This window comes from Mastomys coucha, unplaced genomic scaffold (genome assembly GCF_008632895.1).
Source record: "Mastomys coucha isolate ucsf_1 unplaced genomic scaffold, UCSF_Mcou_1 pScaffold7, whole genome shotgun sequence".
Classification (NCBI taxonomy): Eukaryota; Metazoa; Chordata; class Mammalia; order Rodentia; family Muridae; genus Mastomys; species Mastomys coucha.
The window spans coordinates 104,653,416-104,669,290 of record NW_022196913.1 but is presented as its reverse complement, the minus strand read 5'-3'; the positions used below and the strand labels follow the sequence as shown (position 1 = coordinate 104,669,290).

General features: G+C 39.3%; 1 protein-coding gene across 7 annotated transcripts in view; it reads right to left on the bottom strand.

Annotated features, from left to right (window-relative positions):
- Positions 1-15,875, bottom strand: part of Phf20l1 (PHD finger protein 20 like 1) — a 76,885-nt gene that overhangs the window by 9,050 nt on the left and 51,960 nt on the right. For all 7 annotated transcript variants that reach the window (XM_031359283.1, XM_031359282.1, XM_031359285.1 and 4 more), the window contains 4 exons: positions 10,001-10,165; positions 8,131-8,312; positions 7,169-7,268; positions 5,234-5,429 (listed from right to left, as the gene is read on the bottom strand). In XM_031359283.1, the coding sequence (XP_031215143.1) occupies positions 5,234-5,429; positions 7,169-7,268; positions 8,131-8,312; positions 10,001-10,165 (643 nt within the window). The remainder of the gene's footprint in view (positions 1-5,233; positions 5,430-7,168; positions 7,269-8,130; positions 8,313-10,000; positions 10,166-15,875) is intronic.

Here is a 15,875-nt window from a genome sequence, read left to right as displayed (position 1 = left end):
ACTATACTCAAAGGATAAACAGGCTGAGAAAGAAATAAGGGAAATGACACATTTCACAATAATCACAAACAAATATAAAGTATCTTGGTGTGACTTTAACCAAACAAGTAAAAGATCTGTATGACAAGAACTTCAAGTTTCTGAAGAAAGAAACTGAAGACCTCAGAAGATGGAAAGATCTCCCATGCTTGAAGAGTGGCAGGATTAATAAAGTAAAAATGGCCATGTTGCCAAAAGCAATCTACAGATTCAATGCAATCCTCATCAATACTCCAACTCAATTCATCATAGAGTTAGAAAGAGCAATTTGCAAATTCATTTGGAACAACAAAAAAACCCAGGATACAGAAAACTATTCTCAACAGTAAAGGAACTTCTGGGGGAGTCACCATCCTGGACCTTAAGCTGTACTATAGAGCAATTGTGATAAAAACTGCATGGTATTGGTACAGTGACAGGCAGGAAGATCAACAGAATAGAATTGAAGACCTAGAAATGAACTTACACACCTATGGTCACTTGATCTTTGACAAAGGAGCTAAAGCCATCAATTGGGAAAAAAGACAGAATTTACAACAAATGGTGCTGGTTCAACAGGTGGTTACCATGCAGTAGAATACAATCGATCCATTCTTTTTTTTTAAATATTTTTTTATTATCTTTTTTAATTTTATTAGATATTTTCTTTATTTACATGTCATACGATATCTCCTTTCCCAGTTTCCCCTCCAAACAAACAAACAAACAAACAAAACCCTAAAAAAACCAACAAGAACAAACCCCTGTTTCCTCCCTCCTCCCCCTGCTCGCCACCCTACCCTCTCCTGTTTACTGGCCCTGGCATTCCCCTACACTGGGGCATAGAACCTTCACAGGGCCAAAGGCCTCTCCTCCCATTGATAACCGACATGGCCATCCTCTACTATACATATGCTGCTGGAGCAATTAGTCCCACCATGTGTACTCTTTGGTTGGAGTTTTAGTCCCTGGGAGCTCTGAGGGTACTAGTAGGTTCCACTTCACACAAGTCAGAATGGCTAAGATAAAAAACTCAGGTGACAGCAGATGCTGGAGAGGTTTTGGAGAAAGAGGAACACTCCTTCATTACTGGTGGGATTGCAAGCTGGTACAATCACTCTGAAAATCAGTGCCATCCTGAGTGAGATAACCCAATCACAAAAAGAACACACACAGTATGCACTCTCTGATAAGTGGATATTAGCTCAGAAGATCTGAATACACAAAGTTCAATCCAGAAACCACAAGAAACCCAAGAAGGAAGACCAAAGTGTAAACACTTTGTTCCTTCTTAAAAGGGGGAACAAAATACCCATAGAAGGAGTTGCAGAGACTAACTATGGAGCAGAGACTAAAGGAAGGACAATTCAGAGACTGTTCCACCTGGGAATCCTTCCCATATTCAATCTTCAAATCTAGACACTATTGTGGATGCCAGGAAGTGCTGGCTGACAGGAGCCTGATATGGCTGTCTCCTGAGAGCTCTGACAGTGACTGACTAATACAGAAGTAGAGGCTCACAGCCATCCATTGGACTGAGTACAGGGGTCCCCAATGAAGGAGCTAGAGAAAGGACCCAAGGAGCTGAAGGGTTTGCAGCCCCTTAGAACCAACAACAATATGAACTAACTAGTACCCTCAGAGCTCCCAGGGACTAAAACTCCAACCAAAGAGCAATCGATCCATTCTTACCTCCTTGTACAAACCTCAAGTCCAAGTGGATCAAGGACCTCCACAGAAAACCAGATACACTGTAACTAACAGAAAAGAAAGTTGTCAAGACCCTCGAGTACTTGGGTACAGGCAAAAATATCCTGAGCAGAACACCAATAGCTTATGCTCTAAGATCAAGAACTGACAAATGGGACCTCATAAAATTGCAAAGTTTCTGTAAGGCAAAGGACACTGTCAATAGGAGAAAACGGCAATCAACAGATTGGGAAAAGATCTTTACCAATCCTATATCCGATAGAGGGCTAATATCCAATATATACAAAGAACTCAAGAAGTTAGACTCCAAAGAACCAAATAACCCTATGAAAAATGGGGTACAGAGCTAAACAAAGAATTCTCAACTGATGAATACTGAATGGCTGAGAAGCACATAAAGAAATGTTCAACATCCTTAGTCATCATGGAAATGCAAATCAAAACAATTGAGGTTCCACGTGACACCAGTAAGAATGGCTAAGATCAAAAACTCAGATGACCGCAGATGCTGGTGAGGTTTTGGAGAAAGAGGAACACTCCTCCACTGCTGGTGGGATTGCAAACTGGTACAACCACTCTAGAAATCAGTTTGGTGGTTCCTCAGAAAATTGGACATAGTACTACCTGAGGACCCAGCTATACCACTCCTGGGCATATATATACCCAGAAGATACTCCAACATGTAATAAAGACACATGCCCCACTATGCTCATGGCAGCCTTATTTATAATAACCAGAAGCTGGAAAGAACCCAGATGTCCCTCAACAGAGGAATGGATACAGAAAATGTGGCACATTTACACAATGGAATATTACTCAGCTATTAAAAACAATGAATTCATGAAATTCTTAAGCAAACGGATGGAATAAGAAAATATCATCCTGAGTGAGGTAACCCAATCACAAATGAACACACATGGTATACACATCACTGTGAAGTGGATATCAGACAAGAAGTTTGGAATACCCAAATCAGAATTCATAGACCAAATGAAGCTCAAGTAGAAGACCAAAGTATGGAGACTTTTTAGTCCTTCTTAGAAGGGGTAACAAAATACCCATGGGAGGAGATACAGAGACAAAGTGTGGAGCAGAGACTGAAGGAAAGACCATCCAGAGACTGCCCTACCTGGGGATCCATCCCATATACAGTCACTAAACCCAGACACTATTGTGGATGCCAACAAGTGCATGGTGACAGGAGCCTGATATAGCTGTCTCCTGAGAGGCTCTGCTAGTACCTGACAAATAAAGAGGTGGATGCTCTAAGCCAACCATTGGACTGAGCACAGGGTCCCCAACAAAGGAGCTAGAGAAAGGACTGAAGGAGCTGGCAGACCCATAGGAGGAACAATAATATTAACTAACCAGTATCCTCCAGAGCTCCCTGGGACTAAACCACCAATGAAAGAGTACACATGGTGAGACTCATGGCTCCAGCTGCATATGTAGCAAAAGATGGCCTTGTTGAACATCAGTAGGAGGAGAGGCCCTTGATCCTGAGAAGGCTCAATGCCCCAGTGTAGGGAAATGTCAGGATAGGGAAGCAGAAATGGGTGGGTTGGTGAGCAGGGGGAGGGGGGATGGGATAGGGGGTTTTGGAGGGGAAACCAGGAAATGGGATAACATTGGAAATGTAAATAAAGAAAATATCTAATAATTTTATTTTTAAAAGAAGATGCTGGATCTCAAAAGAAGAGGTAGAAATACCAAAGGGAGGGGTGAAGAAAAAAAAAGGAAAAGAAAAAAGAAACCTAGTTCATTGGCTTCACAGTCTAGGGAAATGAAATCTGCCATGCCGTTTGAGGATAGGTGGCATAATCCTCTGAAAACCCAGGCCTATAGCTGGGCCTGGTGACATACACCTGATTCCCAATTCAGGAAGACTTTAATATCCAAGGTCTACCTTATAATAATGATAGTTTCAGTATACATGGAATGTACCAACATGAGCAGGAACAAATCTAACCATCAGGCGATGATAGAAAGGCATCTTCTTGGGAAACTAAAAGACCTAGCTGTCTAAGAAATCATAATTCATTTAGAGATTATACTTTGGTATAGCTGGAATGGTTGGACAACATACTAAGGAGGAGGGTATGTCAATGAAATTCCTATTCTTCAAGGCCTTTGGTCAGGGACAGAAGAAGTTATTACAGTGTGAACAAGGCTATTGCTCTGCTTTATTAATATGAATGCTGCTATTAAGTGTGAAGAATGAAGCAAAAGAAGAATGGAACCACAGAGATGAAAAGGTATAGAAACTCTTCCCATGAAATAAAGCTGTCTGGCTAAGACAAGAGAGTATGCAGAAGAGCAAATCAAAGGCACACCACACTTAGGACTCACAGGAAAATATGTGAGGCCTAAGAATGAAGATGGGTCAAATCTTGGGAAGAATGAGCAGAACATTTACATTATATAAAATAAAAGGCTCTCTCCTTTATTCTTTAGACAACTATGGTCTGGCATTAGAAGAAAATGAGCAAACGGCCTCAAAACTATCCAGATATGTTACTTAGAAGGATCTAGGCTTTCCTTAAGGAAACACTGTCTGAGGGTATAAAAATGTCATGAGGCATTTGTGATGAGCTAGGCGTGAGCAAAGGTGATCTCGAATCTGCTTCCTCCTCACCCTTTCTGAGTCCATCTTATGGTAGTTAAAGAACACACTGTAATGGAATGAATTCATCTCCCACTATTATCACAGATTGAAAACAGACTCAACTATGAGCTACAGGTAGCTCTGTGCACAAAATATTAGCTCTAATTATTTTGAAATAGTAGGATGTGAACCATGTAGACAGAGCTTGTCATTATCCAAAGGGCTACTCATTTCTTACTTCCCTTAGCTCCAAGACAGGATTTCTCTGTGTAATCCTGCCTGGTTGTCCTGGAATTCACTCTGGAGATCAGGCTGATTTCAAACTCAGAGATCCACCTGCCTCTGCCTCTGCCTCTACCTTTGCCTCCCAAGTGCTGAGATTAAAGGTGTGTGCTACATCTGCCCAACATTTTTCTTACTATAGATTTCTTAAATATTCTGTCTTCTGAAGTACTACTGTGGACCTCCAAAAGACTATCTGATAAACTATCATATAATCTGTGAAGAAAGACAGTTTTATTTTTAAACTTCCCCCCAGATAAAATAATTTAAAAAGCTTACCTGCATTTATTTTTAGTTAGTTTTTATATTTGTGGTTAACTGATGTTATGCTTCTATTTCTTAGATTTGTATTTGAATTTGTAAGAGCGGGGCTGCAGAGGGCTCACTGGTTAAGAGCACATGCTGCTCTTGGAGAAGACCTGGGTTCAGTTCTCAACACCCACATGGTGGCTTATAACTGTGATTAACTCCAGTTCCTGTGAATTAACCTCTTCTTGCCTCTGCAGGCACCATGCCCATGCGGTGCACATACATAAACACAGTCAAAATACTGATACACATAAAGTAAAAATAATTTTTAAAAACTGTTCCATACAGTGTGTGACTCAGTTCACTTACTTTAGTATTCCAATCTTAAGCTGTAATCCATGCAGTACTTCAGTTACACCATAGACATCAGCAAGAAGATGATGTGTGGAAACTATTTTTTTGGCATTGAGATGAGAATAATTTTCTTTTAAAAAAGATAACCCATACATTCTTCCATTATTCAACCATTCCTTATCATAACGATATTTTGCACTCCATCTCTGACCTGCAGATGAAGTTGACATTGAAGTCATAAAGGATTCTATTTATCCAGATCCTCGTTCCCACCAATGCTCCTAGGTGAATAAGACAAGCTCTACCACTAAACGTAGACTCCAAACTCAGATAGTACGCTGAGGAAGGGTGAGATGACAAGATCCCCTCAGCACTTCTGCTTTGCCTGCACATGAGGAGAAGAAATGCCACTGAGGGGTCAGGGGCAGGTAACACCTGCCAAGGGAACCCTGATACATGATTTTCAATTGTTATCTACCAGCCACCTTTCCTCTAAGATGGCTGGCAGAAACCATAGGTCTTTCTTTCACTTTCTGCTCATATCCAGATAAAACAAAGCTATAGATGAACAAGTAGGGATCCTGCCTTCATGACAATAATCTCACAAAATCCTACAATATTCTGGAGCTCGATGCTAATACATACTGTATCCTCTTACAATTAGATGCTCCTGTGTCTGTTTAACTATGAGGATAAATAATTTGAATCAGTCATCTTTCCCATGTTTACAGATAGAATATACCAAATAAATGCAACTGAATGAAAAGTGAAAGTCTACATTTGTTATTGAAACATACAATAAATAGTAAATGTCTATAATATAAGCAGAAACAATAAAAACATTTATATTCACATAGCTTTGAATAATTCTCTTGGTTCTTTGCTTGCATATATGAGGTCAGAGGTTATGGTTCTTTACCACTTTTTACTTCAGCTTTTGAGACAGGATCTTTCATGGAATCTGGAACTCACTGATTTGGCTAGGCTGGTGGGCCAGCAAAGCCCAGGGATATCTTATGTCTCTACTTCTACACTGCTGGGATTATAGGCATGCCCAGCTCTTTACGTAGATACTAGAGATCAAAACACTGTCTTCCCTCCTGTTTATGGAAAGCACTTTATGGACTAAACCATTTCCCTATCCCTTTCATTTATGTTTAAATGTCTGAGTGCTCTGTTTGCATGCACACCTAGATGCCAGAAGATGGCATCAGGTCCCTTTACAGAGCTATCATGTGGTTGCTGAGAATTGAACTCAGGACCTCTGGAAGAGAAGCCAGTGTTCTTAACTGCTAATCGATCTCACCAGCCCCCTCTTGCTTCTTAAAATTGTTTCTTTTATCCTTTCAGTGAGCATGAGACCAGTTCATCTACTTAGTTATTCTCTGTTTTGATAGCTGAAAATATATTCTATATGCAGAATGTGTTACTTAGCATAGAAGTAGGCATGACAAAGAAGTACAATGGATTGGGAGTCAAAAAAGCTCAGTGTTTCATATCAGTGTACACTCAGTGGTACCTCTTCAGGCACAAATATATGACTTCCCACATTTAGCTGCTTCATCAGGAAAAAAAAGATATAAGTAAGGCTGGAATCCCATTTACTCTGCAATAAATTGGGTAAACTTTTCAAAACTAATCAGATGGTTAGCAGGCAATGAATATTGGTCCAGCATAAGTAATCCTAGCTAGAAATCAATACCCAGAGTAGGCAAAAAGGAGATCATGACTTTCTCCTGAAAGTCATGATCTCCCTTTTGGTAAGGTAGTCAGTAAGTAAATGTGCTTGTGCAGGTAATTACTATGAAAGTCATGCTGTAACAGGCAAAATGTATCTTCAACCCACGTTATGGCAGAGGAGTCTAGCTAACCAAGAAGTGCAGGTGCTCTACACAGTGGCCATACTCTGGAGTCCGCGTCACACAACCCACACGGGGCGGAGGGCCTCACCCGGAGGGTCCCGACAGATGTAGCAGATGTACTGCTCCGGAATGCTGTCCTCCAGGAGCCCCATGCACACACTGTGCTGCCAGCATAGGCACTCTTCACACTGCAGAGAACAGAAGAGACCCATAGTGCTGGCAGAATTGGCACCCGCAGACCAGACCAGGACAGGCAAGACAAGGACTCACATTGTCACCTTTTAACTAGCTGGCCTGCCATACTGTCCTGCCAATTCAAGTCCTACATGCCACAAGAAAAAGTTATGTTTAAGATGAATTTTATCATTGAAATATTCAACTATTTCAATAACTTCTTTATATCACATCTATTAAAATATGCTTTAATAAATCAAAACACTGAAGTAAATTTGTAAAATGTCTGTGCAAGGACATTTAAATAGTCATGTGGTAAAGCTCTAAATTCACAGCACCTTTATTTGAGAACATCACTGACAAAGAAAAAAGGTGGTTACTTTTCAAATCTTGTAACCAGTGTTTCCTAATTTTTCTACATATTGACACAACTGTGGGCTATGCTTCCTTGATTTCTTAGAGACACCCTTCTTATAAGCAGAAGTTGCTAACCCTTGCAACAAAGTTCTCTTTCTTCTTTTGGGAATATTACTCCCCAAAGGGTGAATAATATTGCTGATTATTAAGTGTCAGTAAAAACCATGCTATAGCCACCTCTACAATGTGGAGAAAGACCCACCTTCAGGTCTTTAAACATTTCAGCATGAAGGCCTCAATCTGTTAACAGATAACCTAAATTGAACAGTGATATTCACAAACCAAGTGTCTACTTGATTCAATGCAGAGATTTCCTAACCAGTACTGCTAAAATTGAAAGCATGGCAATGTGTTAGACACTATCTTTTGAGTGATAGCTAATGAAAAGGAAAGCTCTCTGGACTACCTGCTTAACACCCACAGTGATCCAGAATTGCAGGGCAGAGGTTGGTCAAGTACCTGGATCATGAAGCCATTCTCCTCATCCAGTTCACAGATACACCGTACAATCTCATTAAGAGCATCATCTTCATCCTGAGACTCTTCAAAATTAGTTGAATCAAAGTCTTGGTTGTACTCATCCCCACTCAGAAGCAGGCTCTCTGTGGAAGAGTCATCCAGGAATTCCACATCTGACAAGTCTGGAACACATAAAAGTGCACACCATTTCTACTACGTCATTTATCAGAAAGCGGCTATAGGAGAGGAATATAAGCATTTCAGCAGAGCAAGCAAATGCAAACTGAGTGCCTGCCTCTAGAACAAAACAAAATAAAAAACAAACTAACAAAAACATTGAAATTTTTTGTAGTTCACATACACTGCTGAAAGTAATACTGAGTAGCCACCATTTTTCCTGCTAACAGATCATGGCTAAGGCTAATACCAACAATGAAATTTATTAGTTTCTATACAGTCTGCAAACGTTTGATTGGATGTTCCCAAATATTAGTCCTTTTTGGTCATGAAAGAATGAGTTTTATTATGTGTACTATATAGTAATACCCTTTTGGTCAACTACTATTGCACTACATATGCGAAGCATTATACTAGGCCTTTTAACACAATGTATGACGTGGTTATTTGTGCAACCCGGTAGTGATAAAGGCAATTAAGCATCAACTGCTTAGCTGGTCATTCTAGCTCACATATGGTACCATTTGGGGACTAACACCAAATGATCAATTGTTTGAGGTCATCCTGGGCTACATGGCAAAACAATAAATGAATGGCAATAATAATGTAAGAACAGATTTTAAACTAAAAGGAAGTAACATGCAATTAACATAAACATACATGGTCCAAACAAATATCAAGTTTCATGGTATTGGCATACATATTTTAGTAAATCAACCAGAAATTTTTGTTTAAATAACTGACTTACAAGTATAAAACATAAGTTTGGCTCTATTTGTCAGACAAACAAATGGGTCACTGGGGTTTAAGTTGTATAAGATACACAAATCAATGTTCCTCTTATACTAATACAAGAGAAGCCATAGGATAATGACTCTAAGCAGCTTTATAATATGTGCTCCCTTAAAATTGCTACCCTCAACTGTCACTGCTATTAAAGAGAGCTTCCATATCACCAATGCTGGTATCACCTGAAAATCTGTCAGTAGAAACTCTGAAGGCAAGGGTCTAAGAATGTGTTTAACAAGTTCTCCAGGTGGCTGCGCTGTCTACTTATGCTTCAGAACCATTGCCTCTTTCATTTTGCAAGCATGAAACAGTAGACAAACAACAATAGGGTATAGGCCTTTGTTTTTATCACTCCAACTCCATTCCTTGTCTATATAGCCTCAAACAAAAGCCACCTGTAGGTCCTGATGGCTCTGGAGATAGTCAAAATATAAGTTTCCCAAAGCCACCAAACTGCTACTCTATCTTGACAGGACACACCCATAAATGTTATCTATCTCTTTGCTCTGTGGTTGGATTCAAGACTGTAATATTTTAAAGGTACCAAAGCAAGGATTACAAACCACTGGACCAAATGGCAAAAACCAACCAACCAAACAAAAAAAACCAAAACTGTACCTGCTGGTAAAGCAAACAGATGGAGGGACTTTTTCTTTATCCTCTTCCCTACCTCAAACTTTTGAAAATTAAGATATCAAAATCACATGTTGCCTATTTTTAACAGAAAAGGGAAGAAAATTTTCTTTGCCCTTAGCAGACAAGTTAGAAAAAAAAATAGGTAGTAACAGGACAAAGAAAACATAACCTGGTACCTATAACATCTACTGTACTCAGAAAGGCAGGCAGAAAATTTCATACTTAGGAATCTCAGGTCTTATTTTAACAATTATACAGTCACACATACTTTCACCACTAAGATCAACAGACAGAATTGCCCTCGGGTACTGGTAAGTTGAAGTTTTCTCCGCAAATGTGCTTCGTGGAGCCAGAGAACTTCCAGAAGATCTAGTTAGTGGAGAAGAACACCTTTCCAAAAAGTCTAGGGAGTTGTCTTCATAGTCTGAATAGTCTGAAACATAAGAAACAGAAAGACACATTACTAAAGTCTCAAGAAACCAAGAGTTATCACAACTCATGAAGACACAAAAAACCATTACACAACCACTTCATCTGTCATCTGTAACCTGTCAGCTGAAAAATGTGTTGACGAGAACAAGCAAAATCAGTAACTCCATATAGTGTAGACAAATGGAATTGCCAGGAGCTAATTGGTACCAGTACACTCTTATGAAGAAATGTTAAAGGGTAATTTCTACATTTTCCTCCATCATATTCACAGCTATGTCTATAGCAAGATAGGGAAGAGGAATTAGCCTATTTCTTTCAATTAAGAGATTCTCCTACTCTTACCCACTTCTCTCTAGCATAACTATAGTGAAAATTTAATCAATTAATCTTACACATGCACACATAAGACAAATTTCTAAAGGAAGCAAACTGGTGTGTCAAAGGCCTGCTACTCTCAGCCAGGGCTAAGTCACACAGGCACAAGCAAGGAAGGTCCATGCAGCTCATCAAGGGAGAGATCTGGGGATAGACGGAGAGTAGCATAGTGAGGAGGGAGGCTCCGGAGCCGAAAGCACAGAGCACACTTGGCAAGTTCATGACTGCTGGGGCATAGAGAAATAAGCAGGACAGGCTGCCCTGTGAGCAGTAGCAACAGGGAACAAAGGAATTTTTGCATTAATTTTTAGGCTTTATTCTAATATAACCAATAGCCATTCACAAGTTTTAAAGGAAAACATGATGAGGTATAGGCCCACTTCATTTTTGCAAGTTCATTCCAGTAGTAGGACAGAGCAGGAAGTAAAAGATAGATGAGGAAGAGAGGATGGGCCACAGGGCATAGCTGTGGCATATACACTTATGCCAGTTACTTTAACTAGGAAGGTGACAGCTGAGAGGAAGCTAAAGATAAACATGCAGTAACATAGACAGGAAGCCGAGAGTGGTGGTGGAAGGCATCAAGGACGGTTTTTCTATTTGATGGATCAAGTGCTGAAAGTGAGTCTGTGATAGGGCTAGGAGAAGACATAAGAGAAGAAACAGAAAAAGGATTTTATTTTAGATGGAGAAAACTTCCTAGACCCCATCTATCTGCTTCTAGTGCTGAGAAATTGCAGGATTTCAATAGGGAATGACATTCCTTTCATTTCAGCATGGATAGAGGAGAAGATGGACATGTTCAGCGAAGTGCATTCATGTTTACAGAAAGCAAGTTTTCACCTTCTGTGTCTATTGTCTCAACTGAGCATGAGTTAAAGGCATTCACCAACGTACAACAGGTGGGAAAGGATATTTATAGGTGTACAATCATGACTGTATGAATGGTATTAAGTTCAGTCCTTCATGTATGTTCATGACCCAAGTCCCTGGTTCCTGTAAATGCTTTAGTATCATGGTGAAGTGGAATTCACATTGCAGGTTAAATTAAACTAATAGGCTGGCTGTAAAGCAGGGAATGTGCTATAGGCTATCTCTGTGGGCCCGGTGCAATCCTACGGGCCAATTTCAAATGAAAAAGGCAAAGGAATCAACCCAAGCAAAAACTGGCTGGCTAAAACTCCTCTAAAAATGAGAAAACTGGAGACAAATCTCATGGCAGCCTCTGAAGCCAGAAAAGGAAGGAACACAGAGTGTGGACTATTTGCTGAAGCCTCCAGAAAGAAATCATAGCTTTAGCTTAGAGAACTATTTTGGACTCCTAACCACCAGAATTTGAAGTTGTTTTGTAAACAACTGGTATTTAGTAGGTGTCTATGAGAACTTACATAATGATCACCATAGAAACTAGAGTACAACTAACCTGAAACCAATTAAGACTGCCAAGAAGACAGTTTAATTAAGTTCTGTGTGCTAACTAACTCTGGTTTGGCTACTAATGCTATTTTATGAACCAAGGAATCACAGCAGAACACATTAAGTACACAGTTTAAAAACAGCCCAATGTTACTGGCAAAAACAATATTCATACCCATCCTAGTAGGCTGACTCCAGGAACCTCACTCTTAAGCAACAACCTATCAGAGGACTAGAATTTGAAGTTTATAGGAACTGGAATGTCTGGTAAAGCCCAGCTTTCTGTCCACCGTCCCAGTACACAGGAAGTGGGAACACTGCCAAGCCATCCTGCTGCTGCCACATGATTGAGCAATCTCTATATACCACAGCTTCACATCTGCGTAACACTACGTAGGCAAGCATGGAAATGGTGATTATTATACTAGATACCTTGCTTAGCACTGCATAATGATAACCTTAGTTAATCTTGATGCTGTTCAGGGGCAACAGAAACTGTTATAACCATTCTAGAGGAGAGGAGACTGAGACATTTAAAATATAAATGATCTGCCAAAAGTTATTCAGCTGTAAATGTTCTGCCGAGGAAATGAAACCTATAACCTATAGTGACTTCTCTCTGAGCAAAAGGAAATGAAATAGGCCAATTATATAGTAGTGAAAGAAATCACGGCTATGTTTAGAAAGTTAACATAGCTGACACTTAGTTGGTCTATTCTGTATTAGCAAATACATACAATGACTTGGCATTCTATATCTCGCCTACATTCCCACTTTAACCCCCTGTGGCTATTAGGAAGAACATCTGTTATGTTGCAAGAGTCAAGTGAAGGTACCATTACTACCCTTCCTTGATCCGTCCAGCTTTGGGACAGATTTCATAACACATAAATAGCAGGCCTTCCAGGTAGACACTGATGTGTGTGCCCTATCACTTATATTAGATACGCCAATGCTTGCATGCAGGTACACTGAAGAAAGCTGCATCCATTATAGTCTTGGGTTTTCTGCATCTCTAGCTCTACTTCCGACTGATCTCTGGGGCCTTTGGTCTCACAGTAACAGGTACATGGGAAGAGACCTCCGCAAAGGAACAAAGCCAAAACCTGATAAAATGTCACTCATAAGTTCCAAAATGGCAACTTCCCACCCACAAGGTGAATGACAGTTTTCTATCTGGAAAAGAAGTTCTAATAATCCAAGCCTATTTTTATCCACTAATGCATGGGGGTTATAAAGAACTACTTAAATAAATGAATACTTTCCTAATGGCATTTATACAAACATGTAAACTAGACATTTCAGGATACCAACAGAGACAAGGGAAAATTACTCAAGGCAAGAATACAGTCAGTTTAGGGTAAAGGAAGAAAAATGCAAAACTGAATCCAAAGCTGACTATGTAGGCTTGAATCTGATTTTCACTACCTGGTAGCTATGAGTTAAACAAATTTCTTTCTGCTATATTAGCTATAAAACACAGCTATCAGACTGCATTTAAAAGGATTAACAAAATAAATTCATATACATGAAGTCCTCAGATTCTGTTTGGTATACAAAAAATATAATAAGCAGGATATACAAAACATCATTGAGTAGTAAATAAAAATTAATTTCTTCCACTGTGTTAATACTATGTACAAACAGTTTAGAACAAGACTTACACAGCAATAATGTGAATTGTTGAGCACTGTCTTTAAAATGTCAGCCATTTGAAATCTCTTATTACCTGTTAGACGACCATTCTTATTAATTATCTGTGAGATCGTCTCTTCTAAGATGAGTGCAAATAACCCAGAATAACTTTCTTCTTGTGTAATAATATTGAAGATGCTGGAGATATGACCAGACTTCACAACTCTTATTTATAAACAGCAAGGCTTCCATGTATCCTCAGGATTTGCCACAGATATTTGGACAAAGGCCACTTACATGCCTGACTTTAAAATGCAAACAAAAGTAGACTTTTTTTTTGTTAAAATATACAAATATATGAGCTAGAGAGACAGTTCAGTGAATAAATAAATACACTCAGAGCCAAACCTGATGACCTGAGTTTGATTCTTGGAACCCAAAAGATGGAAAGAGAACTGAATCCTGCAACTTGTCCTCTGACCTTCACACACATTTTAATGTACCTATAAATACGTATAAAAAGAGAGAGAGAGATAGGGCCATATCTTTACTTCAGAAGATAGATCCATATATGGTATTTTGAATATGGCTCTTAATAAAAGGTTACTGAGCTGATCTCCAATCTAAGGGCAGATTTTCCTCAGCTAATCCTGAATACCCTTCCTTCCTCCAGGTGTCCCTTGCTCCTACTCACAAATCCTGCCTGTTTCTGGCTTCGCCCTCATTGTCTCCTTTCTCTACTCTCCTGGGTTTTCTGTCTGGTACTGAATGGTGGAACACATCAATACCCCGACAAGGCATCTGAGGCATACATAAGCAGCTGTTGTCACTGCCCTGAGCACTGAGGTAGTTCACCCATCTAGCAGTTGTGTTAGTAGGTTGATACTCATTTCTCACTCAGAAGACAGTGCTCAGCATTCATCAGCCCTGGTTAGAGGTATTTATTTACATGGTTCCATTTTTTCCTAAGCTGAGGTTATCTCAGTTTTGTATCCTACAGTGTTGTACATGAAAGGACCAAAACAGTATGGAATGGGAATGAGCAACGAGGTGGACACAGAATGCTTATGATGTTCAAGACTCCCTGGGAAGTGGTTTTAAGCTTGTCAACCCCACTTTGATTCTGAACCATCAAATTTACTCTGGCAGCTTTAGAGTTAGAGAATATGAAAATGTCATATTTTCTAGAAAAATTAGAATTGCAGAGAGAGCTGGAATCTTAAAGAATTCGTCTACTCTGATTATCTACTATGATGCCTCCTAAATTTATGTGTTAAAATCAGCTTTATTAAACGTTTACTGAATATCAAAATAGATATGATATAAAGTATATTGCTAATACAAAATACTCAGGTATTGTTGTTGCATTTTAAGAAAAATAATTGTCAAGGCTTTTGTGTCACTTTCTAACTTGAACTAGTAACAGTTCTATCCCTTTCCCTATAAATCTTGGCTCTTTTTTTTTCTTTATGGTTTATGGTTTGGCTGAATCACTAAAATATATACTGCTTAGCAATATAACTTTGTGGCTTTACAAAAATAAAGTTATTCTCTTTGGTGACCTCATGTCCCGCTAAACATTCCATAGATGTGACTCACTTTTATCTTGTGATGTGGGACCCACTGGAGGAACATGTGTCTTCTCTTCGGAGATTTGGGATCCTTGCAGACGTCTGTGTCTTTTGCTGGATTTGCTTTGGATCAACAGGTAAGAACCCTCAGGAATGTCTAGGATATGTAGCAACCTTTCCAGTTTCACATGCTGACAAGCTAACCACTTCCCATAGCCATGGCACAGCTGTTTCCATTTCCTTAACAACTTCTGATACTATATCTACCTTGTCTGTTTTTGGTTTGTTGTTGTTGTTTTGTTTTTGTTTTTTGTTTTCTGTTTTGCCAACATTCCAGATATAAATTGTACTTTGGAGGGTTTTAAAAATCATTTATCCCAGGGATGCAAGGTTGGGTCAATATACAAAAATCCATTAGTGTAATCCACTATATAAACAAACTCAAAGAAAAATAATCACATGATCATCTCCTTAGATGATGGAAAAAGCATTTCACAAAATACAACACCCTTTCCTGCTAAAATATTGGAGAAATCAGTAATTCAAGGCCAATACCTAAACATAATAAAAGCAATATGTAGTAAACCAGCAGCTAGTATCAAATTAAATGGAGAGATACTTGAAGTAATACCAGTAAAATCAGGGACAAGACAAGGCTGCCTACTTTCCCCATATCGATTCAAAATAGTACTCGAAGTTCCAGCTAGAGCAATA